Source organism: Serinus canaria, chromosome 25 (assembly GCF_022539315.1).
Source record: "Serinus canaria isolate serCan28SL12 chromosome 25, serCan2020, whole genome shotgun sequence".
NCBI lineage: Eukaryota > Metazoa > Chordata > Aves > Passeriformes > Fringillidae > Serinus > Serinus canaria.
Genome location: NC_066338.1, coordinates 6,629,654 through 6,656,440, shown reverse-complemented (window position 1 = coordinate 6,656,440; position 26,787 = coordinate 6,629,654). Strand labels below are relative to the sequence as shown.

General features: G+C 51.6%; 3 protein-coding genes across 5 annotated transcripts in view; 1 reads left to right on the top strand and 2 right to left on the bottom strand.

Annotated features, from left to right (window-relative positions):
• LOC115483858 (zinc finger protein 629-like) overlaps positions 1–26,787 on the bottom strand; it is a 229,171-nt gene that overhangs the window by 35,280 nt on the left and 167,104 nt on the right. The gene's annotated exons all lie outside the window — the stretch shown is intronic.
• LOC115484925 (zinc finger protein 208-like) overlaps positions 1–26,787 on the top strand; it is a 513,901-nt gene that overhangs the window by 344,183 nt on the left and 142,931 nt on the right.
• The window catches only part of LOC115485384 (olfactory receptor 14J1-like), a 78,649-nt gene continuing 75,336 nt past the window's right edge, over positions 23,475–26,787 (bottom strand). Inside the window, exon 2 of one of the 2 annotated variants that reach the window (XM_050984136.1) lies at positions 23,475–24,113. In XM_050984136.1, coding sequence (XP_050840093.1) covers positions 23,475–24,113 — 639 coding nt within the window. Of the gene's footprint in view, positions 24,408–26,787 lie in introns of those variants that run through there. The other variant, XM_030239649.2, reaches the window with a different exon arrangement.

Genomic DNA, 26,787 nt, shown 5'->3' with positions numbered 1-26,787 from the left:
GGGAGAAGAAAAGGATCTCTGTTCCCAGAGATGAAGATGCTTTCAGAAATAGATGAAGACAACTGTTGCTCTCAAGCAGCTCATCTTTAAACTACTACCCTTTAAGTTTGCATGGCCCAGAAACACAGCTGTGGGAAAAGATGTGAAAAAATGGAAGGGACTTCATGATTGCAGATTTTCCAGGTGGCTGTTATAAGAGGAAATTGAGAGCAATGAGGGAATTATTCTCTTTTGGAAAAGTCTCCATAGCATGAAAGAGAGACTCCTCTCCCTAAGTGAACTGAAGGAAGACTATTCTAGAGGTGGAAAACCGCCTAAAAATTTTAGGTTTTCTCTCCTTCCATTGTGAGTAAGAAAGGAGAAGGTATAGGGAGAGAAGTGTTCTGAAAGTTTTTTTCTGATTCTTATTGCTCTTTCTTTTAGTTCCTGTTAATAAACTTTTCTTTATACCCATTTAAAACTTTGAGCCTTCTTTGCCTTTCTCCTGATCCTACCTCACAGCAGAAAATGAGTAAGGATATTCTAGGGAGTGCACTGGTAATTAGCCAACAATGAACCCACCACACTACTTCATATGTTGGCCGAGAAATCTCAAATTGGCGAAACAAAACCACTACAGAAACTTTCCTTATGAACTTGTACAACAGCAGAAGGAAATCAAGGCAAAGACGTGGTTTTTCAGACCTTGATCAATCTTAATGAGCCCTGTGGTGCATTTGGAGCTGAGCCCTGCAACCTCAGGGCCTGGAGGGAGATTGCACAGACCTTTCCAGGAGTCAGAGTCAGAGGAAACGCCCAAAGTCTCTCAAGGCATGGATGGGTCCCACTGAGGTCCATCCCCAACACAGGCTTCTCATGGACTCCTTGGAGGAGAGAACTGGTGGCCAGGATGGCACCAAAACTTCTCAGAGATTCAGTGTGGAAAGGAAAATCCAAAGTACCTTAAAAACTTTGAGTATCTCAAGGTATTAATGAGCCCCACTGAGTGTCAGTACAAAGCTCTCCAGGGACTCGTTACAGCAGATAATTGGGGCCATGATTGCACAAACCTCTGACACAGTCTGTATCAAAGGGAAACACCAAGTACTTAAAATAACTGAAGTATCTTGAAGCATTAATGAGCCCCACTGAGTGTTGTTACTGACAAAGACTCTCCAGGGACTAATTACAGCAATTAATTGGAGGCCATGATTGCAAAGACCTCTCAGAGACTCCAAGGCAAAAGCCAAACCCAAAGTCCTTTGAAAAACCTGCAGTCCCTGGGAGCATTAAGGAGCCCCCAGGGCCATTCCTGAGCAAGGCTCCCCAGGGACTCCTTCCAGCAGATCCTTGAGCCACTGGGATGCTGAGGGAAGATCCTGCCAGCAGATCCTTGAGCTAGGGGGGATGCTGAGGGCAGGACAAGGGGCTGACAGTGCCCAGCCTGGCTGGGGCTGTGCCAGGAGGCCCCAGTGCCTCAGGACAAGGTGTCTCCTCCCAGCCCTTGGTGGCACAGACCCTGCTGTGGCCCAGGGCACCAAGACTTGGCTTCTCTTTGTCCCCTCCTGGCATCAGTTCCTCCAGTTCTCTGCTCTGCCTGGGGCCTGGGGACAGTTTCTCAGTGGTGTCCCTCAGTGGGACCCATTAAAAGTCCAAGAAACTTTGGAGTTGGATTCTGACTTGGAGTTCTGGAGAGTCCCTCTCAGGGACTGATGTTCAGGGCCTCAGCACAAAGCCCCAGAGGCTCATTAAAGTCCTTGTGCTGTGTCTGTGCTGCTGTGCTGGGCTGGGCTCCTGGCCCAGAGGCAGCTTCTGGTAACCAAGAAGAGCTTCAAAAGCACATTTCTCTTGATGAGCAGCTCTTCTCCCAGTCCAGCAGGGCTGGGGCACTGCCTGCAGCCACCCCAGGCACAGCACAGAGGCACAGAGAGCCTCAATCAGTCAGGGCTGGGAAGGTGCTGAGAAGAGCCTGGGGCACAATCACTGCCAGCCCTTGGCACAGGAACCTCTGGCTGCACGACAATGCAGCTGCAGCTCCTGGAGCCATCTCCTAAAGCTGGAACATCCCAATGCCTGCAGACTCTGTGAGTACATCTCTGATTGTCTCTTGTGCAGAGCAGCCAGGGGTGCCCAGGGCTGTCCTGCAGAGCAGGGTCCTGCAGCCCAGGGCGCTGGGCTGGGGCAGGGACTCTGCTGCCTGCCAGGGACAGCTCTCAGCCAGCCCTGGCAGCTGCTCCCAGCACTGGGGAGAAGCTGTGGGGGGAAGGAGCCACCCTGAGCAGGGCCAGTGCTGCTGCTGAGAGGGGCTGGATGGGGCAGGGCTGCTCCCAGCTCCAGACCAGCCTGGGCACAGCTCCTGAGGGAACTTCTCAAAGAAGGTAAACTGGGATTGCTGTAAGGATCAGGAGGTAACCTGAGAGTGTTTTCATTTTCCTGCTTGGAGAAGGATGGGAATGTTGGGGTGGTGACAAAAAGATTTTTGCTTTTTTAACATTTTTTATATCTTCGTAGTTCTGTAAATTACTATTACATAGTTATAAAACTATAATCCTTACTCTATTAAACTCTTAACTAATTCTTTTAAACTACTATTATATACTTCTGTAAATATAATTCTTAATTGAATCTAGTGTGTTTCCTAACCTTTCTCTTAGATTTTAGAACAATAAGCTGACTGTCTAAATATATTCCTGAAATACTGTATAGTCTTATTATGAGGAAGAAGACCTACAAAAAGAGCATTTTGGCTTTTGATCAGAATGTGAGCAGTCATAGCAAAAAGTAAAGGCAAAGAAGCCCTTGGACCTACTCCAATGGGTTGAGCCAGGGGTATGTAACTGGGGCAACTGAATCTGCTACTGGATGTTCCTGTTAAATATCCTAATTTATCAACCTTAAAAATCTGTTGAAACCAGGGGCTGAGTGTGCCCCATCCCCACTGGGACACCTGGAAGCTTCCAATTAATGTCTGGATTTTACTTTACTGTTCTAACACTGTTGCAAGGGGTTTTTTCTCTTTTGATTATAGACCACAGGGGGATGAGAGAAGCAGAACAGGAATTGTAATCCCAGAAACACAAAACATTCTGAGTTGAAAGGGACACACAGGATCATCCAGGGAATGTTTGAGCATTTAAAGGAACTCCAGAACTGTAACTTTGGGTGGTCTGTCTCTCTGCTGGGAGCCTCCCAAAGGGCCCTCAGGCACTCCTCAGCCCTGGACAGCAGCAGCATCACCTCTGCAGGGCCCAGCAGGGCTCTCCTGAGCTGCCCTTGCCCACCTGCACACAGAGCCTGCCCCAGCCAGGGCCCTGCACACAGGCAGGTTTCTGTAGGGCCAGGGCCGGGCACACAGGGTGGGATGGGCTCTGTGAGCGCTGGCAGGGACAAGGCTCCTCTCAGGAGGGAATGTCCAGGCCCAGGGAGATGCTCAGGGAAGGAGAGGGGGCTGAAGAGAGCAGTGCTGGGGGCAGGAGGGCACTGCTGGTGTGTGGGAGGTGCCGGGCACAGCTGGGCACGGGAACACTGTCCTGAGTGCCCGGCTGTCTCTGCCCTGCCCTCTCAGGCACAGCACCACAACATCTCCTCTTGTTTCTGCTCTGCCCTGATATTGTCACTGTTATCTGCTGCTCCCAGGGAGGCTCTGGCATCGTCAGCAGCTGAGTCAGGCACTGCCCTTGGCATTCCTGCCAAGCAGGGGTGTGTCCGTGGGAATGGGGTGTCCAAGCTTCCCTGGCACCTGTGGGGGTGAGGGCAAAGCAGTCCATGGGAAAGGGGAATGAGCTGAGCCCCCTCCCTGAGATCCCATCATGGGCACACACAGGGATCTCCTTGCTGTTCCCTTCCATGCTCTGAGCTGCCCTCCTGGGTGCAAATCTGTGCCAGAGCCTCAGGGAGTTCCCTGAATGTCCCACAGGGAAGGGCAGAGCTGCCACAGCTGGGGAAATGCTGCTGGGTTTGCAAAGGGAGCCGTGAGTGTCCTTGGCAACAGGGGGTGCTGAGAGCTTGCCCAGAGACCTTTAGAGAGGGTGAGACATTCAGGGATCCCTCTGCTCTGGGCAGGGTCTGGTTTATCCCAGGGTGGCCCGGGAGTGTGATTGTGCTCTGACTGCAGCCAAAGGTGCAAAGCCAGGGCAGTGGGAACAAGCCCATCCAGCCCCTCACCTTCCCTCAGCCACAGGGAATCCTTTGCCTCACATCTCTCAGTGGCAAACTTGGAGTACAACAAAAATGCTGGGGATTTCTGACCTCAGAGAGCCAGGAATGATGTGTGGGTAGGAAAACAATTCTTAAACCTACTCCTGCCATCCTTTACAAGGGTGAGTGCAGATGCTACCAAGGCTTTCTGCATTAGGATTGATTCCCCTGACAAATCCTGAATATCCAGCCTTGTCCCTCTGCCACATGGCCACAAACCAATGGCAGTGGGGCAGGGATGGCTCCTCGATAGCCCCCACGCACAGGCTTGGCTGCCCCAGGCACACTCAGCCAGCACCACTGGAGCTCAGGCAGGGACCTGGGTGAAGGTTTTCCCAGAGCAGGAACAAGGCTGGGTGAGTCCCAGCTGGACAGTCTGCAGGGAATGGCCCAGGTTTGGCTCAAAGCAGCCTCTCTTGACCTGTCTCTGCCCTTTCTCCATGAACAGGTCCCCATGTGCAGCCCCAGCAAATGGCACATGGGGACCAGCAAATGTCCAACAGCAGCTCCATCAGCCACTTCCTCCTGCTGGCATTGGCAGACAGGCGGCAGCTGCAGCTCCTGCACTTCTGCCTCTTGCTGGGCATCTCCCTGGCTGCCCTCCTGGGCAACGGCCTCATCATCAGCGCCGTAGCCTGCGGCCACCACCTGCACACGCCCATGTTCTTCTTCCTGCTCAACCTGGCCCTCACTGACCTGGGCTGCATCTGCACCACTGTCCCCTAAAGCCATGCACAATTCCCTCTGGGACACCAGGAACATCTCCTACACAGGATGTGCTGCACAGCTCTTTTTTTTTTGCCTTTTTCATCTCAGCAGAGTTTTGCTTCCTGACCATCATGTGCTACGACCGCTACGTGTCCATCTGCAAACCCCTGCACCACGGGACCCTCCTGGGCAGCAGAGCTTGTGCCCACATGGCAGCAGCTGCCTGGGCCAGTGCCTTTCTCCACTGCTCTGCTGCACACGGCCAATACATTTTCCTTGTCCCTGTGTCATGGCAATGCCCTGTGCCAGTTCTTCTGTGAAATCCCCCAGATCCTCAAACTCTCCTGCTCCAAATCCTACCTCAGAGAACTTGGGCTCATTGCTGTCGGTGCCTACTTAGCACTCGGTTGTTTTGTGTTCATTGTTTTCACCTATGTGCAGATTTTCAGGGCTGTGCTGAGGATCCCGTCAGAGCAGGGACAGCACAAAGCCTTTTTCTCCTGCCTCCCTCACCTGGCTGTGGTCTCTCTGTTCCTCAGCACTGCAGCGTTCGCCAACTTGAAGCCCTCCTCCATGTTCTCCCCATCCCTGGATCTGGCCCTGTCAGTTCTGTACTCGGTGGTGCCTCCAGCCCTGAACCCCCTCATCTACAGCCTGAGGAACCAGGAGCTCAAGGCTGCAGTGTGGAGACTGATGACTGGATGGTTTAACGAACATTAAACTGATAGCCTATTTCTGCATATCACTTCTAATAAAAGTCATCTTTGATACTTATTGTTCGTTTCACTGTGAGGTTTTTTGTTCAATTTTTTTCATATTGTCCAAAAAAAAATTTCTTTCCTTGTGCCATTTCTCATTTTGTTTCCCTCCACCTTCCCTGTAGCTACAGACTGTGTCAAGGACGGGCTATATTCTCAGATGCTTTAAATGAAGTAAAGGATCTCCCAACAAAGTTTTCTGCAGAGATGCCCTTTTTTGCCTTCTCTGGAGCTGCAGCAGCAATGTCTGTGTGCAGAGCTCGGGGCAGATCAGTGCTGGCACAGCAGCTGTGCCCAGAAGCAGCAGCACTTGGTGTTGCCAGTGCTGCTCCCGTGGCCCTGCCCCGCTGCCCTGGTGGCCCTGGTGTTGCTGTAGGGCCTGAGTGCTCTCGGGGCTGGGCACAGCCCAGGGGGTGGCAGTGCCAGGGCTGCAGCAGGGACAGGCCATGGGCACTGCTGGGGCAGCACTGACACCTCAGGCCAGGCCCTGGGGGCTCCAGGCTCCTTGCCCAGGCTCTCTCAAGAACACACCCAGGCCAATGCTCAGCACAGAAAACCCCTGTGAGCAGCCCCAGGGTGGCCGTGGGCAGGCTGGGGGCAAACAGCATGGCTGGGGCTCTGCAAGGGCCCTGGGGGAGATGGGAAGGAGCAGCAGAGCAGGGGCTGATCCATCTCCAGTGTGCTGGACAGCCCAGGGCAGCGTCCCAGAGCATCCTCATGGAGCTGCCAACAACATCCCCCCTCTGCAGCCCTGGTCTCTCCCCCAGCTCACACAGGTGCCCCATCCTTGCAGGCACAGACATGGCAGCACTGGCTCAGGAGCCCCTGTTTGCATTGCACAGAGCAGGGGGAGCACCCCCATGCTGTTGGTGTGTGGACATGAACCTGAGGGAGCACAAATGCCATCAGCCCCTGGGGCCAGCAAGGGCTGGGAAACACCAGGGAAACCATTCAGCTTTGTCCTGGCTTCTGCACTCTGCCAGAAAATTTTTTTCCATCAGCTGGAAGTTTCCTGTCCCATTGCAGACACTTTTGCCCAGAACCAAGGCTGCCTGGCAGCCACTCCCAGACTGCCGTGAGCATTTCCTTGGCTTCATCTTTGCCTTCTTGACTTTTCCCTTGTACAAATTTCTTCCTATTTCCCAACCCTGTTCCCTCCCCTGCAAACAGCCCATCCCTCTTTGCCCTTTCTTTCTCTTACCCCACTCCCCATTGCAGTTCCTGACTTGGCACCATGGGAACATCCCTTGGGCAGCAGGATCATCCTACAAGTGCTGCAGGAATTGTCTGCAGGCTCCTGCTGTGCCTCCTGCTGCTCCCCTGCCAGAGGCACCCCAGGCCAGGGGGGCACATCTGGGCTGCTGTGTCTGGCTCTGGGGCTCCCTGCTCTGGGAAATGAGGAGGAGCTGCAGAGGCTCTGCAGGACTGACAGGATGGGCTTTGGGGCTGGCAGGAGAAGCTGAGGGACCTGGGCTGCTGGAGCTTCTGAAGAGGAGGCCCAGGGCTCATCCTGCAACTGCTCCAAGGGTGGTGACAGAAAATCTTAGAATCATCAGGGTTGGAAAAGACTTTGGAGATCATCAAGTCCAACCTGTGCCCTGACACTGCCTTGTCTCCCCTGAGCCTCCTCTTCTCCAGGATAAACAACCCCAGCTCCCTCAGCCGCTCCTCACAGGACTTGTGCTTCCAGACCCCTCCCCAGCCTTGTTGCCCTTCTCTGGACACGCTCCAGCCCCTCCATGTCCTTCCTAAATTGGGGGCCCAGAACTGGACACAGCACTCGAGGTGCTGCCCAACCAGTGCCCAGCACAGGGGAAGAATCACTGCCCTGCTCCTGCTGGCCACACCATTCCTGATCCAGGCCAGGAGCCATTGGCCTTCTTGGCCACCTGGGCACACTGCTGGCTCATGTCCAGCCTGCTGTCCATCAGTCCCTGCAGGTCCCTTTCTGCCTGGCTGCTGTCCAGCCACTCTGTCCCCAGCCTGTAGTGCTGCAGGGGTTGTTGTGGCCAAAGTGCAGGACCCAGCACTTGGACTTGTTAAACCTCACCTTGTTGGATTTGGGCCCTGAATCCAGCCTGTCCAGGGCCCTGTGCAGAGCCCTCCTTCCCTCCAGCAGATCACACTCCCAGACAACTTGGTGTCACCATGGTTCCATGAGGCCTCCCAGTATCACAGTGTTCCTTTATTTCCTTGGCACCCCTTGGTGTCACAAAGTCCCTTGGATCCTTGGCCCCTGCAGTGTCACAATTGCGCTGTGGTCCCCAAGGCCCTGCAGTGTCACAATGGATCTTTGGTTCCATGAGGTCTGGCAGCACAGCAATGTTCTCATTGGTTCTGCAGTGACACAATGGCCCCTTGGTTCCACAAGGCCTGCAGGGTCACAGTGGCCTCTGTGGTTCCACCAGGTCCCAGACTGTCACCATGGACTCCTTGCTTCCATTCAGCCCCACAGTGTCACCATGGCCCCTTGGCTCTGTGCTGCCATGTCATACACAGTGTCACCATGGTCCTCTTAGTGCCACCAGGCCCTGCAGTGTCACAATGGCCCCTTGCTTCCCCAGGGCCCTGCAGTGTCACAATAATTTGAGAATCAGCCAGGCTGGAAAAGACCTTGGAGAGCATCAAGTCCAACCTGGGACCCAACACCACCTTGTCACACAGACCATGGTACTGAGTGCCACATCCAGGCTTTGCTTAAACACCTCCAGGGACGGTGTCTCACCCACCTCCCTGGGCAGCCCATTCCTGTCACCTTACATTGTTCTGTCCAACCAGTGCTGAGCACAGGGGAAGAATCACTGCCCTGGTCATGCTGGCTTCACCGTTCCTGTACCAGAGGTTGGATGAGGGATATGGTGAGGTGGGGACAAAGTCTGATTAATTATCAGCCATGAAACTTCTTGATCTTGTTACCTATTCAGACTGCATGAGAAGGTGCTGTGGGTCAATGTCAATTGGACATTGCTGATTCCAAAAAAAAAAAAGAGGAAAAGAAAAGAGGACAACAGTTCTCTCCGCTTTTTTTTTTTCAATATAGCAGATTCCCTTTAAACACACTTCTGAAATTTGTTGAATTAACCACAGAAGAATTGAAAATTGAATTATAGCTTGGGGCTTTTCTTGTTCAGGTGTTTTGAATAAATGTTTATGAGCCTTTTTCAGTGAATTCCTGAAATGAAGATCTCAAGAAAGAAGTGGCCTCTGGAGAAGTAAAATTCATCAGCAACCTCCAAGTAGCTGAGGATCCATCCCCATCAGAGCAGCAATGAACAGAAATGGGCACAGCTTTGTGGCTGCCCCAGCTCTGGGATGGGCCCTGGGCCTGGAGCAGGAGCTGCTCTGGAGGGCCCCAAGGCCGGGGCTCTTGTGCTGCCCTGGGCAGGTGGGATGGCAGCAGGGGCTGCAGAGCTCTCAGCACCTCAGCCAGAGGGGAGCAGGGCACCCAGGGAGCCTCCTTGTGCCTTGGCCAAGCCCCTTCCCCCATGGCTGGGGCTGAGTCCTGTGGCAGCTGCAGCTGCTGCTGTGCCCTTGCCAGGGGCTGAGGCCGTGGGGCAGTGCCCAGAGCAGCCTGGCCTGAGCAGAGCTGTGGGGCCAGAGCCGGCTGGGCTGGGCTGGGGAGAGGCCCCTGGTGCTGCCCAGAGCTCAGGGCAGCTGGGAGAGCTTGCAGGGAGCTGGGCTGGGCTCCGAGAGCCTGGCCCAGACACCATCAGTGTCCATCTCAGCCGGGCTGAGCATGCAGGGACCAAGAAGAGCAGCCCAGGGTCCACAGGTTCTCTGTGTGGGAGCTGAGCTTGTGACTCCCTGAGCCCTCCCAAGTGCTGGGGCTGCACCTCCAGCTCCAGAGGAGATGTGACAGATCGGGGCAGAGACAAATAATCCCTGCTGGATTTATTCTTGCGTTTGCTCATACAGGTGACCTGGATCCACATGTAGACAAAATGTTCTGTGTCAGATAACACTGGGAAAGTGATAAGAATAATATTTTTTTCGTTGAAAATAATATTTCATGCATAATTCACAATGTGAAAAAGAAAAAAAACATATGATCAGAGGAGCATCTGAGTATTTCAGAGGATGAGAAATGTATGGAGGTTCCAGTAGTCAAGCCTTTTCAAATACTTTCTTCAGGGCTTCCTTGAGATGTGAGGTGATCACCAGAGGCCAAGACCAGCCAGAGTTGTCTCTCCTGGCAGCTTTTGTCTGGGAGAACCCTTATAGGGTTCTGCCCTTATAGGGCATATAGGGAATTTTACTGGGGGAGTAAAAACTCCAGCTGTGGGCACCTGAAACGACAGATGGTTCTTTTCTGTAGGAAGGAAAGCTTGGGGCCCCAGTTCTCCAGGGGCTGATGAGAGGCAGCCCTCAACATTCCAAGATCAGGTGGATCTGTCAGGTGGCCCCTGGGAGGCCAAGCCAGCCAGACCTGTTCCATGTTCCCTTGGTTTCATGGCGCTCTGCAGTGTCACAATGACCCCGTGCTTCCATGAGGCCCCACAGGGTCAGAATGGCCCTTGGGTTCTGCGTGGCCCCACAGTGTCACAATGGTCTCCATGATTCCATGGGGCCTTGCAATTCCACAATGCTCTCCATGGATCCACGGTGCCCCGCAGGATCACAGTGGCCCTTTGGCTCCATGAGGCCCTGAAATGCAGCAATGGCCTCTTGGTTCCACAAAGCCCTGCTGCTTCACACTGGCCCCTTGGGACCATGTAGACCAACAGAACCACAAAGATGTCCTTGGTTCCATGAGGCTCTACAGTGCCACAATGGTCCCTTGGATCCACGAGGTCCCACAGTGTCACCATGGTCTCCACAGGAAAGAAACCACAAAGCTCCCATGTTTCAGGAACTGATGAACTGCAGTTACCAGGGGCCAAGGGCAGGCAGACCTGTCTGTCCTGGCAGCTTTTGTCTGGGAGAAGCTCTTGCATATAGGGAATTTCAGAGGAAAAGTACCAGTTCTGTCCATGGGTACCTGGACAGATAGGAAGGTTCTTTTCCATAGGAAGGAAAGAACAGAGCCTCAGTGTTTGAAGGCAGGTGAGAGCCAGCTCTCAGGAAGTCACAAGAGGCCCAACCTTTTGGTAATGTCAGCTTTCTCTGGGAGCAATCCCTGGATATTGGCAATTTTGGAAGCAGAATCCCATTTTGGCAATGGTTGATGGAATGAGAAGTGCAGTTCTTTTCCATTTGAAGGAAAGCCCAGAGCCCCAGGGTTTCAGGGGTACATGAACAGAGACTCTTGACAAGCCCAGTTGGACCAGTCAGGCCAGGCCAACCAGAGCTGTTACCTCATCTTTTAATTCCATGGTGCCCCATAGTGTCACAATGGTGGTGTCATATTGGATCCTTGGTTCTATCAGGCCCAGCTATGTCACACTGGCCTCTTGTTTCCATGGTGTCCCCACAGTGTCACAATGGTCCCTTGCTTCCATGAGGCCTTGCAGTGTCACAGGGGTCTCCTTGGTACCACAGTGTCACAATGGACCCCTGGTTCCGTGGGCACTCACAATGTCAGAAGGATCTCCTTGGTTCCATGAGGTCCTGCAGAGCCCCTTGGTTCAATGAAGCCTCAAAGTGTCACCATGGCCTCCAGGATTCCATGAGGCCCCTCAATGTCATAATGGACCTTTGGTTCCATGGGGTCCGCACTGTTCCATGGATCCTTAGTTCCATGGGGCCCAGCAGTGTCACAATGGACTCCTTGGTTCAGCCTTTAGTGTCACAACAGTCTCCATGATTCCATAAGGCACCTGAAAAGATGGATAGTTCTTTTCTGCAGGAAGGAAAGCACAGGGCTCCAGTTCTCCAGGGTCTGATGAGATATCGCCCTCAACATTCCAAGATCAGCTGGACCTATCAGGTGGCCCCTGGGAGGCCAAACCAACCAGATCTGTTCCATGTGCCATGATTCCATGGGACCCCACAGTGCCAAGATGTTTTCCTTGCTTCTGAAGTATCACAAGGGCACCGTGCTTCAATGAGGCCCTGTCACAACAGACCATTGGTTTCATGGAGCCCCACAGTGTCACTGTGGTCCCCTTGGCTCCACAAGGCTCTGAAGTGCCACAATGGCCCTTTGGTCTCACAAGGCCTCAAAGTGTAAAAATGGCCTCCATGGTTCCATGAGGCCCTGCTGTGTCACAATGGACCTTTGGTTCCATGATGTCCCAGAGTGTCACAATGGTATCCTTGGTTCCATTGGATCCTTCATCCCATGGACCCCCACAGTGTTCACTGGAGTCCCCGTGGTTCCAGGAGGTCCTGCCATGCTGTAATGGCCCCTTGGTTCCAGTGGGTCCCAAAGGGTCAGAACAGTCTCCATTGTTCCATGAGGCCCCACAAGGTCACTGTGCTCCCCTTGGTTCCACAGGGCCCCACAGGGGAACAATGGACTCCTGGTTCCATGAGGTTCTTCAGTCACAATGGTCTCCTTGTCTCAGGTTTCTGTGACTGAAATGACCCCCCAGGTATTAAAAAGTCTTTTCTCCCAGCCCTGTGACCGAAGAAAAAGTTGAGATTCGTCGGTTCTGCTTTTCAAGGTTGTTTATTTTCTCTTATCTATAACATTCTTTCTCTGACCTGCGGAGTCTGTCCAGCAGGTCGGGTTGAGGCACACTCTGACCACCCTTGGGGTGGTGTTAGCTTTTTATACTAAGAACTATGTGTACTTGATTGACAATAATTTTCTGATACCTATCACCTATATTAGAAAGTCTGTCTCTATTCTAAATCAATCCAAAGTGTTGCCGTCACAGCAGAAGATGGAGGACAAGAAGAAGAAGAAGGACAGGACATACCCAGATTCCTCCATCTTGTCTCTTGAACCCCCATTCTAAAACCTCAAAATTCTTCTTTTTCTCCCTTTGTCAAATTCACTATCATTCTACTCAAACTCTTGTGGCTTATAAATCTTCACACAAAGTTGGTAATTTTTTCCATGGGCTAAAATCAAAGGCACAAATATCTTTGACTCCATGCCAAGGTCTCTGAGCCCCTTTCCAGGGTCTTGAGTCATCCAGGGCAGTCAGAAGAATGTCCTGGGTTCCAACATCCTTGGATCCACAGATCACAATGGCCCCTTGGCTCCACATGGCCACACTGTGTCACAATGGCTCATGGTTCCCTGAGGCCACACAATTCAACAATGGACCCTTGGTTCCACGAGGCCTTGCTGTGTCACAATGGATTTCTGCTTCCATGAGCTTTCCCACTGCCACCAGCAGTCTCCTTGGTTCTGTAGTGTCCCCACGGTCCCTTTGCTCCATGAGGTTCTGTAGCAGAACATGGTCACCTTGGTTCTGTCAGGTTCTGCAGTGTCACAATGGACCCAGGGTTCCACCAGGCCTTGCTGTGTCAGAATGGCCACCAAGAGGTTTCTCAGTGTCACAATGGTCTCCTTGGATCCGCAGTATCACAATGGGCCATTGGTTCCATGAGTTTGCTCAGTGTCACAGCTGACTCCCTGGTTCTGTGAGCCCCCACTGTCACCAAATACTTGAAATATCAGAATAAGACTCCTTAACACTAATTTACTATTAAAGAGGGTATAATTTATTCAGGCCTGAGGTCTAGTGACCGATAACTCCTAACCTTATGTGGACATGTAATTCTACCAGTGTCACTAGATGTCTATTACAATTTATCCATTACCATCAAACCCCCCCCAAATTCCCAGATTCAGTCCTTGCTTTTTCTATCACTGCATTCTTGAGCCAAATGTCTTCTTCTTGCCTTCCATACAATCCTTGCTGGGAAAGCAGCCCCTGCATGCCTTGTTCCTGTGCTAAAAGTTCACAGGCAGGGTAAAAATTGAAGTAACCTTTTGAATTAAGCTTTTGGTATTCAATTGAATTAAGCTTTGGTATCAAGGCCAAGGCTTTGTGTGGGCAGGCAGAGGCAGGCAGGAGGCAGAGCTGTCAGCAAAGGAAGGGGCCAGCCAGGTGGGGCAGCCGGGGGATGAGCACAGCCTGCAGGGACAGAGGCCAGGGCAGGGACACCGTAGGACAGCCTGGGCTGCACAGGGCACAGGGATGGGCAGCAGCTGCAAGGCCCTGACAGAGCCAACTTGGGCAGCACTTTGGCCATGGCTGCTGGCCCTGGGCCTGAGGCCACGAGGGGACAAGTGACCCTGGCAGCCCTGGGGCCTCATTGCCTCCTTGTCCCTGCTCAGCAGCCTGGCAGGGGCCGCCCCATGGTCCTGCCCTTGGCATTGCACATCCCCACATCCCAGTGCCCATCCTGGGAAGAGCCCTGAGCACTGAGGGAGGGAGAGGATCTGCCTTGCCAGGGGCTGGGGCTCAGGCCTTGGCCCTTTGCATTCCTGAAACACATCCAGGTGTGCTCAGCACCAGAGACACCTTTGCCTTGCTTGTCCCCACCTGCCATCACTGCCTCCAGTGTTCTGCTCTACCTGGAACCTGGGGACACTTTCACATGAGTTGTGTCCCTCAAAGGGATCTCTTCAAAGTACAAGAAACTTCAGTGTTTCAGTCTCACTTTGAGCTCTTGAGAAGTTCTTTGAGCACAGTCTGAGGGACTGGGTCTGATGCAAAGAGCAGCAAAGCCCCAGAGGGTCATTCAAGTCCTTGTGCTGTGTCTGTGCTGCTGGGCTGGGCTGGGCTCCTGGCCCAGAGGCAGCTCCTGGCCAGGGCAGTGCTGCAGAGAGACAGCTCTGGGCAGGAGCAGCTCCTGGGCACAGCCCAGCAGGGCTGGGGCACTGCCAGGGCACCTCAGGGACACCAGCAGGGCACAGACAGAGCTCACAGGGGCTCAGCACTGGCAGGGGCTGTGGGATGTCCCAGAGGGGGCTGTGTCACAGCAGCACCTCTGTGGCTGTGTCGTGGAGGCACAGAGCAGCTGTGATGTCAGCAAGGGGCTGTGTGAGGTCACACATTGAGCTATGATATCACAGATTTTCTTGTGTGAGGTCATTGAGCAGCTATGGCATCATAGAGGGAACTGTGTGACATCACAGAGTGGGCTGTGACAGCATATCATGGCTGTATCATATCACAGAGCAGGCTGTGAGATCAAAGTGTGTGCTGTGACATTACAGAGTGGCAGTATGACATCACAGAGAGGGTTTTGTGACATCACTGAGGGGGCTGTGACATCACAGAGCTGTCTGTGACATCAGAGAGTAGGGTATGGGGCCATAGAGCAAATTCTGCCATCATAGAGGGTGGCTCTGTGACATCAGAGAATGGGTTGTGACATCACTGGGTGGCTGTGTAACATCATAGAGCAGGCTGTGATATCACAGAAAAACTGTGACATCACATGGTGGTTTTCTGACATCACCAAGTCTTCTGTGACATCTTAGCTCACCTGCATGACATTCCACGGTGACATCCCAGAGCTGGCTCTGTGACATCACAAGGGTGCTGTGTGACATCTCCGAGTGGGCTGAGACATCACAAGGGTGCTGTGTGATATCACAGGGGCTGTGTGATGTCACTGGGGAGGTCACTCTGCCCTGTCCCCCCTCACAGTTCCCCCCAGAGCAGTCCAAGCCTGCTCGTGCCCAGCAGGGTCCCCTGTCCCCCCGGGTCCCCCCGCCCCCGGTGCCGCAGCCTCCCCCAGAGGATGTTCCACCAGATCGACCCCAGAGCCTGACACGGGGACGGGGGGGCCAGGGCTCTGCTGGTAGGACAGGGGGACAGGGACCCCCAGCAGCGTCCCCATGTCCCCCAGGGCCAGAGCAGGGGCCAGGGCTCCTTCACCCTGATACAAACGAGGGCTTGAGAGCGCTGAAAAAATCCCCAGCAAGGGATCAGCAAAAACCAGATTTAATATTAAGGGACAGCAGCACAAAGTTCCTTGGCAAGAGTCACTCTGCTCTTGACTGGACACTTCAGGCACAGCAGGGAAACAAAGCAACAACAAAACCAAACAGAATCCAGGCAATCAAACCAGAAATGAACCAAGAACTGTCCCTGTGTGTGTGACAAAAGGACAGTGAGGGCAAGGATAAAAGGAATAAAGAGATAAAAGCTTAAGAGAGCTCAAACAGAAGAGGACTTAAATTTTACCTTAACCTTGACTGATACCTTCAACTTCACAATTTAGCAAAAGAACAGCACTTCACCTAACTTATAACCTATGACTTTGCAATTTACCAGAGCAATAATACTTCACAATATTTTGCTTAGCTTATAACTTATATTAAAGGCAAAAACTTAACAAAATAATAACTCTTAGCAGCAATGAACTTCACTTAGACCTTGTGATTTTACCTCACTTACAGGCCTGACTGACTCAGCTCTCCAAGGCACTCAAACCCCTCAGAGAGCAGCATTTCTGCCCCATTTCCCCAGCACAGGCACTCCTGTGTGCACACAGACACACAGAGTCAGTGCAAGGCACCTGGGAGAAATTCCCCTGAGGGCAGGGAATGCTCCCTATGGATGCTTTGGCATCTCCCCAGCAGGCCAAGGGCTGAGCCTGGAGCAATGGGGGATCAGCCCAGGCTCTGTCGCTGTCCAGGATCCCCGAGTGCAGCAAACGGGAGAGTTCCCGGCTGGGAGAGGCCCCACCCAGAGGGAGTCGCTGGCCCAGGAGAGCTCCAAGGGCTCCTTTTGGAGCGCTGTGTGCAGGGCCCCACGAGAGGGGCTGCAGTCCCAGCCATGGTTCATCCTGGCCACACTTGGCATCAGCAGCTTTCTTTGGCACTGGAGAACAGGGATGTTGTGCCACGGAGGGAACACAAACAGTTCCCAGGGCTGCTCCCAAAGGAAGCAGGAGCTGTTTGGGCAGCAGCAGTGCCTGGAGCAGACAGTGTTTGTGGTGAGCTGAGAGGAGCTGAGCCCAGGGGCTGCTGGCCAAGGCCCAGGCCCAAGGAGCATTTCTGAGCTGGCAGGGCGGGCTGAGAAGGGGAGGGGGGAATGCAGCAGCACAGGGCCATGGAACCAAGGGAGCAGTGTGACACTGAGGGGCCCTGTGAGACCAAGGGACCATTGTGACACTGTGGGGCCCTGTGAGACCAAGGGACCAGTGTGACACTGAGGGGCCCTGTGAGACCAAGGGACCAGTGTGACACTGTGGGGCCCTGTGAGACCAAGGGACCAGTGTGACACTGTGGGGCCCTGTGAGACCAAGGGACCAGTGTGACACTGTGGGGCCTCATGGAATCATGGAGAGCACTGTGACATTGCTGGGCCTCATGGAACCAAGGGGACCACACTGATACTACTTGCTCCATGGAATGTAGGGATCATTGTGACACAGAGAGGCCCCATCAAACCAAGTGGCCATTGTGACACTGTGGGGCTCCATGGCACCAGTGAGACATTGTGACCCTGGAGGTCCCCACAGAACCAAGAGGGACATTGTGACCCTGGAGGTCCCCACAGAACCAAGAGGGCCATTGTGATACTGTGGGGCCTCGTGAAACCAAAAGGCCTTTGTGACACTGCAGGGCTGCATGGAACCAAAGCTCCAGGGTGACACTGCAGGGCCTCGGGTCATCAGTGGTCCATTGTGACACTGTGGAGCCAAAGGAGACCATTGTGACACTGCAAACCCCCAGGATCCAAAGTCCATTGTTACATTGCATAGAACAGAGGAGTTAAGTGACAATGTGGGGCCTGGGGAACCATGGAGACCATTGTGACACTGCAAGGCCTCATGAAATCATTGGGACCATTGTGACACTGTGGAACCTTCCTGAACCTAGGGAACATTGTGACACTGTGGGATCCCATTGAAGCAAGGGTCCATTGTGACACTGCTGGGCCCTATGGAATCAAAGCACCACTGGGACACTGCTGGGCCCCATGGAACCAAGGGGACCATGGTGATACTGCAGGGCCTCACAAAAGCAAGGGAACACAGAACAGGTCTGGCTGGTTGGGCCTCCCATGGACTGCCTGACTGGTCAAACTGACCTTGGCATGTTGAAGGTCCCTTCTCATCTGCTACTGAAACACTGGAGCTCCATGCTTTCCTTCCAATGGAAAAGATCTGTCCTTCTCCTTCTGGCACCCATGGCCAGAATTGAGATTTTCCCTTATATCCAGGGATTGTTCCCACTGGAATATTGCCAGGACAAGTCTGGATGGCAATGTTTTCACCAGGGCCAGCTCTCATCGTCCCTGAAACACCTGGGAAGGCTTCGTGCTTTCCTTCCTATGGGAAAGAACTGTCCTGCTTCTCCAGGTGCTCATGCCTGAGGTTGGGGTTCCACCTCCAAAATTCTTTATATCCAAAAAATGCTCCCAAATGAAATATGCCCTTAATGACAAGTCTGGCTAGCCTTGGCCTAGTGAGGCTCTTCAAAGACTTGGAATCTGTGCTTCTCTTCGTGTAGAAAAGAAGTGTCCTTCTCCTCCAGGTGCCCATGGTCAGAATTGAGATTTCCTTCTCCAAAATTGCCTTACTCTGAGAGACTGGAGGAGATTGTTGGCTGGAAATATTTGTTGTGTGAGGGAGGAAGGGGCAGGTCCAGCCTTTCCCTGCCCTGGAACCCCAGCCCTGCCCTGCCCTGGAACCCCAATCCCCCCAGAGCCTCCATCCCAGCCTAGCAGTGTCTGCCAGTCCCTGGCACAGCACAGGCAATGCTCCACAGCCACCTCTGGAGCCCCAGCCCAGCTCTTGAGGGACCAAATGAGCCCAAGTCCCACCTGGGGGAAGGGCCCAGGAAGACCAAGGGCTATTGAAGGCTGACCACAAGGCAAGCACACAGCTTGACCCTGCATCCTCTTGGAATTTCTATCTGAACACCTCAGGAATCCAGGAGTTGGTAGCTGTGTGTGTGCTCCTCTGTATCTTTTTTGTCTTTCTCTCTTTCTGTGTCTTCTCTTCTGTTTCTGTGCTCCTGCAAATTTTGATTAACATTAAATTGAACAGGCTTAGAGTTTGTGAAGCTGAATGGGCCAAGTCAATGCTTTGAGAAGTGTTTTTTGTTGATTGAATGTCTGTCGTAGTTTGACATGAGAAGAATTTTCAAAAGTAATAGAAAACTTTTTGTGTAACTGACAATCTGTTAAACCACTGAGATACTGAACATGCCTCTGTGAAACACATATTTTAAGGACTAAAAAACCCAGGAACCTCCTCTTTCTTTTCCAGTCAACAAAGAAGCAGCAGGCCCTGGCCCCAGCCCCCATCTCAACCAAACCAAACCAAACCAAACCAAACCAAACCAAACCAAACCAAACCAAACCAACCAAACCAAACCAAACCAAACCCCAGCAGCCCTGCCGTGGGCCGAGCCCCTTCCCCCCTCCCCAGGCTGCCCCCCCCATTGGCCCCATTCTGACCAAACCAAACCCCAACAACTCTCAAACAGGAAAACAAAAGAGGCTACAAAATCCCAACCAGAACAAAGCTGGCCACACCCATTAAAATCTTACCATCATGTCCCCTCCTCCCAACACAAATAAAACTAAAAACTCCAACAACTTTCAACCCACAAAAAATAACCCTACAACTAATATTAAACACAAAAAAACTCCACCAAAACCAAAAATAAAACCAATGCTAACACATCCCAACCACAACTTCCACCACAAGGTACCAGCAGGTCAGGTATTAATCCTTTCAATATACTTTAATCTTCCCTCAAGTAAAAGAAAAACACAAAATACAAACACTTTAAAAACCGCACAGAACCATCAAAGTCAGTAAAGAAGAAATTAAATCCCAAATTAAAAAGAAGAAAAATTACCTTAACCTTAAAAAAAAAATCCTCGTATAAACTATAAAGAAAAAACTCTTTTTCTTCATAATAGAAAAAACTATAAAAATATAGAATAAACAAATGTTAAGATAACTGTAATTTCATCAAAAGTTTAAAGAGAAATTTAAACGTAAGAGAAAGTTATCCAGTACCCCCAAGAGAAGACCTTTATTTCCAGAGATAAAACAAATTTAAAAGTAAAAAATAAAACATTTACCTTTTAAAAACTCATCTTTAAAACAATACCTCATAAGCCATCACGGCCCATCAACAAGCTGTAAAAAAAAACTTGTAGCAATAAAAAGAACTTCACAATAACAAAGTTCCCTAGACATCTGTTATCCATGACAAAATTAGGAACTACAATAAAACAATATTTTTTCCTGTAAAAAACTCCATAACCTTAAAAAGAAAAACTTCTCTCTCTAAGTAAACTACAAAAAAGACTGTTCTAGAAATAGTAAACTAGCTAGAAATTTTTAGTTTTGTTTCTTTACTTTGCCAGTTTAAAAAAATTTGTAAAGAAAAACGTTCTAAAGAATTTCTTTTAATTCTTACTACCTTTTTTCTTTTATTTGCATTTAATAAAATTTTCTATATACCATTTTAAAATTTTAAGCATACTTTACCTTTCTCCTAATCTATTCTCATAACAAAATAAATGCATAAATGATTAACTGACACTAAAACCCCCCACATTCATCAATACATTATTTAGGAAATATCAGGATTAGAAAAATCTTGAATCAACAAACCAAAACGACTACAATGTCATAATTAACAATCTGCCAAAGTTTTTCTGATTTTCAAAAGTTCTAAGTAAAGGCCGTTTTGTTCTTTTGAGCTCCTCAGAATCCCTTGTACTGGTATTTCTCCTGTACAACTCAGAGTACACAAACAATTGTGATTCCTTTTAATGTCTCCTTGAGAGAATTGTTTGGGGTGCGGCAATCCGTGTTTTTCCTGGGCCTTATATGAGTCCAATCCGGCTAACTTAAGACTCTAGCCCACACGGACCCACATAGACGGAGGTAAAAGACAAGAGGCGCTCTTCTCCACGGGGTGCAAGTATCCTGTTTATTGGCTTGGGGCAGGACACAGGTGATGGGGTCACCCAGGTACAAAAGAGGGGATAGAGCTCTCACACAGGAGGTTTTATACCCTAGAGGATGGGGGTGGGGGAGAGAGAACCGAAGCCATTGGGATACCATTGGGGAGGGGTGAAGCACCTGTGGGACAGACCAGGTGTGTGTAACACAGGGGGTGTGTGAGAGGGAAACCTTGTGATGAGGGAGGGGGAAAACCCATCTACTTGACCCAACATGCTCAGTAGAAATTGCCCATCACCAGTGCAACAACAACAACTAAATAAACTATTTAGTGCAATACAACAGATGGACACGCTTCAAGAAATTAATGTTAAGGGGGAAAGAGCAGCCTGTCCCCCTGTCCCAGTGAGGCAAGAGATGAGCTAGTGAGGAAAATGACTGTCCTAGCTGCCCATGGAGCTTTTGTGGGAACTCAGGGAGGAAAAGGACCAGAAACCCAGGAAGTGTTTAGGGATGTCCTTAGGTCATACAGAAAGAAAATTTGAGAGGTAAAAGCTCAATTAGAACTTAACCTGGGAGCTTCTGTTAAAAAAAAAAAAAAAAAAAAAGTTTGTGTTAAAAAAAAGATGGAAAAAGGTGTGAGAAGAAGAACCTGTACTCTTCTTTGGATGCAGTGGAAAATAGAGTAACTAAAGTCAAGGAAAACTCTGATCTATTTAACACCTCAATCACACAAAATTTTTTTCCTCAATTTTCATTGTTGGGCCTCGTTGTCCTCAGGACAAGTGTTCTCCTGAGCTGGTAGATGAGCACAGGGAGCAGAACAGCCCCCTGGAATCCAGGAGGAAGCAGTTGCTGACCTGCTGAGCCACTCAGATGCTCACAGGTGTATGGGATCAGATGGGATCCATCCTAGAGGGATGAGGGAGCTGGTGGATGAGCTCCCCAAGCTGCTCTCCATCATTTACCATCAGTCCTGGCTCAGCAGGGAGGTCCCAGAGCACTGGAGGTGCCAGTGTGAGCCCATCCCAAAGAAGGGCTGGAAGGAGGATCTGGGGAACTCCAGGCCTGTCAGCCTGACATGGATACCTGGCAAGGTTATGGAACAGATCCCCTTGAGTGCCATCCCAGGGATCCCACAGGATGGCCGAGGGATCAGATCCAGCCAGCATGGATTTAGGGGTGGCAGATCCTTCCTCACCAACCTGGTCTCCCTTTATGACCAGGTGACCCACCTGTGGATGTGGGACAGGCTGTGGATGTTGTGTTCCAGGACTTCAGCAAAGCCTTTGACGCTGTCTCTGACAGCATTCCCTGGAAAAGCTTCAGCCCATGGCTTGGGCAAGTTCCCTCCTCACTGGGAGAATTAAGAACTGGCTGAGTCTGGGCCCAGAGAGTGGTGGGGATGGTGCTGCCCCAGCTGGTGTCCAGGCACTGGTGCTGTCCCCAGGGATCTGTGTTGGGCCCATTCCTGTTTAAAATCTTCACTGATGATCTGGCTGAGGGGATCGAGTCCACCATTCACAAATTGCAGATGACACCAGGCTGGGTGTGAGTGTGGATGTGCTGGAGGGCAGGACAAGCAGACACAGCCTTAAGCTGCACCAGGGGAGGTTTGGGCTGGACAATAGGAGGAAATTCTTCACAGAAAGGGTGAGTGGGCGTTGGAATGGGCTGGCAAGGGGAGAGGTGGTGGAGTCACTGTCCCTCTCCAGTGGCACTTAGTGGCAAGGTCTGGGTGACAAGGCAGTATTGCAGCATTTGTTGGACTTGATAATCTCAAAAGTCTTTTCCAGCCTATTTGATTCTGTCATTCTGTGATGATTGGGACACTCTGGGGAAGCCAGGGGCCATTGTGACACAGTAGGGCTAAGAGGACCATGGTGACACTGTGCAGCCCCATAGAACCAGGGGTGGATGGTGATGCTCTGGACCCAAATGGAACCAGGGTGTGCACCGTGACACTGGGTCCTTGTGGAACTACAGAGGCCACTGTGACACTGCAGGGCCTTGTGTAACCAAGGGGTTTCATCATTTTGACACTGCAAAACCAAGGAGACCATTGGGAGCCTCCAGGGCCCAGTGGAACCAAGGGGCCATTCTGACACTGCAGGGCCTCATGGAACCAAGGGGACATTGTGACACTGCAGGATCCTGTGTAACCAAGGGGCCACTGTGACATGATGGGGCCTCAAGGAATCTGGAAGAGCGTTGTGACACTTTGTGTGGCCTTGTGGAAACAAGGAGTCCATTGTGACACTGAGGGGACTTGTGGAACCACAGACACCATGGTGACAGTGTGGGACCTCATGTGACCATGGGGACATGGTGACACCCTGGGGCCCCATGGAACCAAGGGGCCACTGTGAAACTGTGGCATCAACGAGAACATTGTGACACTGTGAAGCCCCACGGAACCAAGAAGAACATTGTCAAATTTGGGTGGCCCATGAAACCAAGTAGACCATTGTAGCTCTTCATGGTCTCCTGGAACCAAGGAGACCAGGGTGACAGTGCAGGGCCTGGTGTGACCAAGAGGCCATTGTGACACTGAGGGGCTCCGTGGAACCAAGGAAATCTTTGCAGATGACACCAAGTTGGATGTGAATGTGGATCTGCTGGAGGGTAGGAGGGTCCTGCACAGGGCCCTGGACAGGCTGGATCCAGGGACCAAACCCAACAAGGTGAGGTTTAACAAGTCCAAGTGCTGGATCCTGCACTTTGGCCACAACAACCCTTGCAGCACTACTGTTCCAGTACTGACCTGCCCCCAGCTCTGTACACAGACACTGCTGCTGCAGCTCTCAGCTTTTTGTTGCATTCTCAGTAGAAAAGGCAAAAAAGGGCATCTCTGCAGAAAACTTTGCTGGGAGATCCTTGATTACTTTTAATGCCACCAAGAGCACAGCCCCTCATTGACACAGTTTGTGGTCACAAGGAACATGGGGAGAAATAAAATGAAAAATGGCACAAACAATAACACTTTTGTGGACAACATGAAAAAAGTAAAAGAAAGAAAAAAAACTTCCAAAATGAAACCAAGAAGAAGTATAAATTATGACTTTTATTAAAAGTGATTTGCAGAAATTGGCCAGCAGTTTAATGTTTCCAAAACCATGCAGTCATCAGTCTCCACACTGCAGCCTTCAGCTCTTGGTTCCTCAGGCTGTAGATGAGGGGGTTCAGGGCTGGAGGCACCACTGAGTACAGAACTGACAGGGTAAGATCCAGGGATGGGGAGGACATGGAGGGGGGCTTCAGGTGAGCAAACATGATAGTGCATAGGAACAGAGAGACCACGGCCAGGTGAGGAAGGCAGGTGGAAAAAGCTTTGTGCCGTCCCTGCTCTGACGGGATCCTCAGCACAGCTCTGAAGATCTGAACATAGGAGAAAACAATGAACACAAAACAACACAATGATAAATTGACAGTAACCATGAGAAGCCCAAGTTCCCTGAAGTGGGATTTGGAGCAGGAGAGCTTGAGAATCTGTGGGATTTCACAGAAGAACTGGCCCAGGGCATTGCCATGGCACAGGGGCAGGGAAAATGTATTGGCTGTTTGCATGAGAGCATTGAGAAAGGCACTGACCCAGGCAGCTGCTGCCATGTGGGCACAAGCTCTGCTGCCCAGGAGGGTCCCGTAGTGCAGGGGTTTGCAGATGGATACGTAGCGGTCGTAGCACATGATGGTCAGGAGGGAAAACTCTGCTGAGATGAAGAACAGAAAGAAAAAGAGCTGTGCAGCACATCCTTTGTAGGAGATGTTCCTGGTGTCCCAGAGGGAATTGTGCATGGCTTTGGGGACAGTGGTGCAGATGCAGCCCAGGTCAGTGAGGGCCAGGTTGAGCAGGAAGAAGAACATGGGCGTGTGCAGGTGGTGGCCGCAGGCTACGGTGCTGATGATGAGGCCGTTGCCCAGGAGGGCAGCCAGGGAGATGGCCAGCAAGAGGCAGAAGTGCAGGAGCTGCAGCTGCCGCCTGTCTGCCAATGCCAGCAGGAGGAAGTGGCTGATGGAGCTGCTGTTGGACATTTGCAGTGCCTTAGCATGGGGATCTGTAAAGAAAGTAATCATGGAATAGTCTGTTTGGTGAGGACTTTAAATATCCCAGCACAGCCTGGGGGCACTTTCCCCCCTCTGCCAGCCCAGAGCTCTGCTCTCTAGAGCTGTCCCTGCCAGCAGCTGCTTCTCTGTACCCAGGGCTGGGCCCTGCCAGTGCTGCCAGAGCCCAGACCAGCCCTGGGGGCTCAGCTCTTCCCTGCAGACCGTTCCCAACTCTGGCAATGCCCAGGGGCAGCTCTGGCTCTGCAGGCTCTGATGGCAATGTCAGAGCAACCCTGGGGAGACTGGAAGAGCAACACTGATGCTGCCTCTAAGGGACCCTGTGCTTATTTATTTCACAGCCTGCTTTATTGAGATCTTACAGAAATTCTGTTTATTTTTCTCAGCCTGAATTGAGAGATGAATTTCTATATGTAATTTCCTAACAAGGATACCCTTAGCAGTAGATTAAAAAAGCAGGAGTTTTCCTTTCATGCAGCACCTGCCTCCCTGTGCTTCATGTATAATCTACTCGGAAATGTTCTGCAGTTAAATGTCATGCTGGGAGAAGTCCTGAACAATGCAACATCCTCACCACACAAGGAGAACACTTCCAAGCCTTACCAGCTGTCTCCTCCCACCCAGATCTTGTCCCCCCTCTAGATCTGGGAGCAGCTGCCAGGGCTGGCTGAGAGCTGTCCCTAGCAGGCAGCAGAGTCCCTGCCCCAGCCCAGCGCCCTGGGCTGCAGGACCCTGCTCTGCAGGACAGCCCTGGGCACCCCTGGCTGCTCTGCACAAGAGACAATCAGAGAATGTACTCACAGAGTCTGCAGGCATTGGGATGTTCCAGCTTTAGGAGATGGCTCCAGGAGCTGCAGCTGCATTGTCCTGCAGCCAGAGGATCCTGTGCCAAGGGCTGGCAGTGATTGTGCCCCAGGCACTTCTCAGCACCTTCCCAGCCCTGACTGATTGAAGCTCTCTGTGCCTCTGTGCTGTGCCTGGGGTGGCTGCAGGCAGTGCCCCAGCCCTGCTGGGCTGGCAGGAGAGCTGCTCATCAAGAGAAATGTGTTTTTTAAGCTCTTCTTGGTTACCAGGATCACCCTCTGTGCCAGGAGCCCAGCCCAGCTCAGCTGCACAGACACAGCACAAGGATGTTAATGGATCTCTCAGGGCTTTGTGCTCAGGCCCTGAACATCAGTTCCTGAGAGGGAGCTGAAGAAACATCTCCAGAACTCCAAGTCAGAATCACAATCCAAAGTTTCTTGGACTTTTAATGGGTCCCACTGAGGGACACCACTGAGAAAGTGTCCCCAGGCCCCAGGCAGAGCAGAGAACTGGAGGCAGTGATGACAGGTGGGGACAAAGAGAAGCCAAGTCTTGGTGCCCTGGGCCACAGCAGGGTCTGTGCCACCAAGGGCTGGGAGGAGACACCTTGTCCTGAGGCACTGGGGCCTCCTGGCACAGCCCCAGCCAGGCTGGGCACTGTCAGCCCCTTGTCCTGCCCTCAGCATCCCCCCCTAGCCCACATCCCAGTGGCCTCAAGGATCTGCTGGAAGGAGTCCCTGGGGAGCCTTGCTCAGCAATGGCCCTGGGGGCTCCTGAATGCTCCCAGGGACTGCAGGTTTTTCAAAGAACTTTGGGTTTGGCTTTTGCCTTGGAATCTCTGAGAGGTTTGTGCCATCATGGCCTCCAATTATCTGCACTAATTAGTCCCTGGAGAGGCTTTGTCAGTAACAACACTCAGTGGGGCTCATTAGTGCTTCAAGATACTTCAAATATTTTCAGGTACTTGGTGTTTGCCTTTTGATACAGACTCTGGGAGTGGTTTGTGCAATTATGGCCCCAATTATCTGCTTTAATGAGTCCCTGGAGAGCTTTGTACTGACACTCAGTGGGGCTCATTAATGCTTTCAGACTCTGAAGGTGTTTAAGGTACTTTGGATTTTCCTTTCCACACTGAGTGTCTGAGAGGCTTTTGTGCCACCCTGGCCACCAATTCTCTCCTCCAAGAAGTCCATGAGGAGCCTGTGCTGGGGATGGACCTCAGTGGGACCCATTCATGCCTTGAGACCCTTTGGGTGTTTCCTCTGACTTGGACTCCTGGAAAGGTTTGTGCAATCTCCTCTCAGGCCCTGAGGTTCCAGGGCTCAGCTCCAAATGCACCACAGGGCTCATTAGGATCAGGAAAGTCCTGACAAACCATGGCTCTGCTTTGATTTCCCTCTGCTCCAGTGCAGCTCATTAAGAGGGTTTCCTTTGACAGTGATGGAGAAAGAGTTCAAAGGCTTCTAGGAAATATGGATTCCTATTTTAAAGGGTGTCTTATGGCTGTCCTTATTACACAAGAGGTGATTATCGCAATCAGGGACTG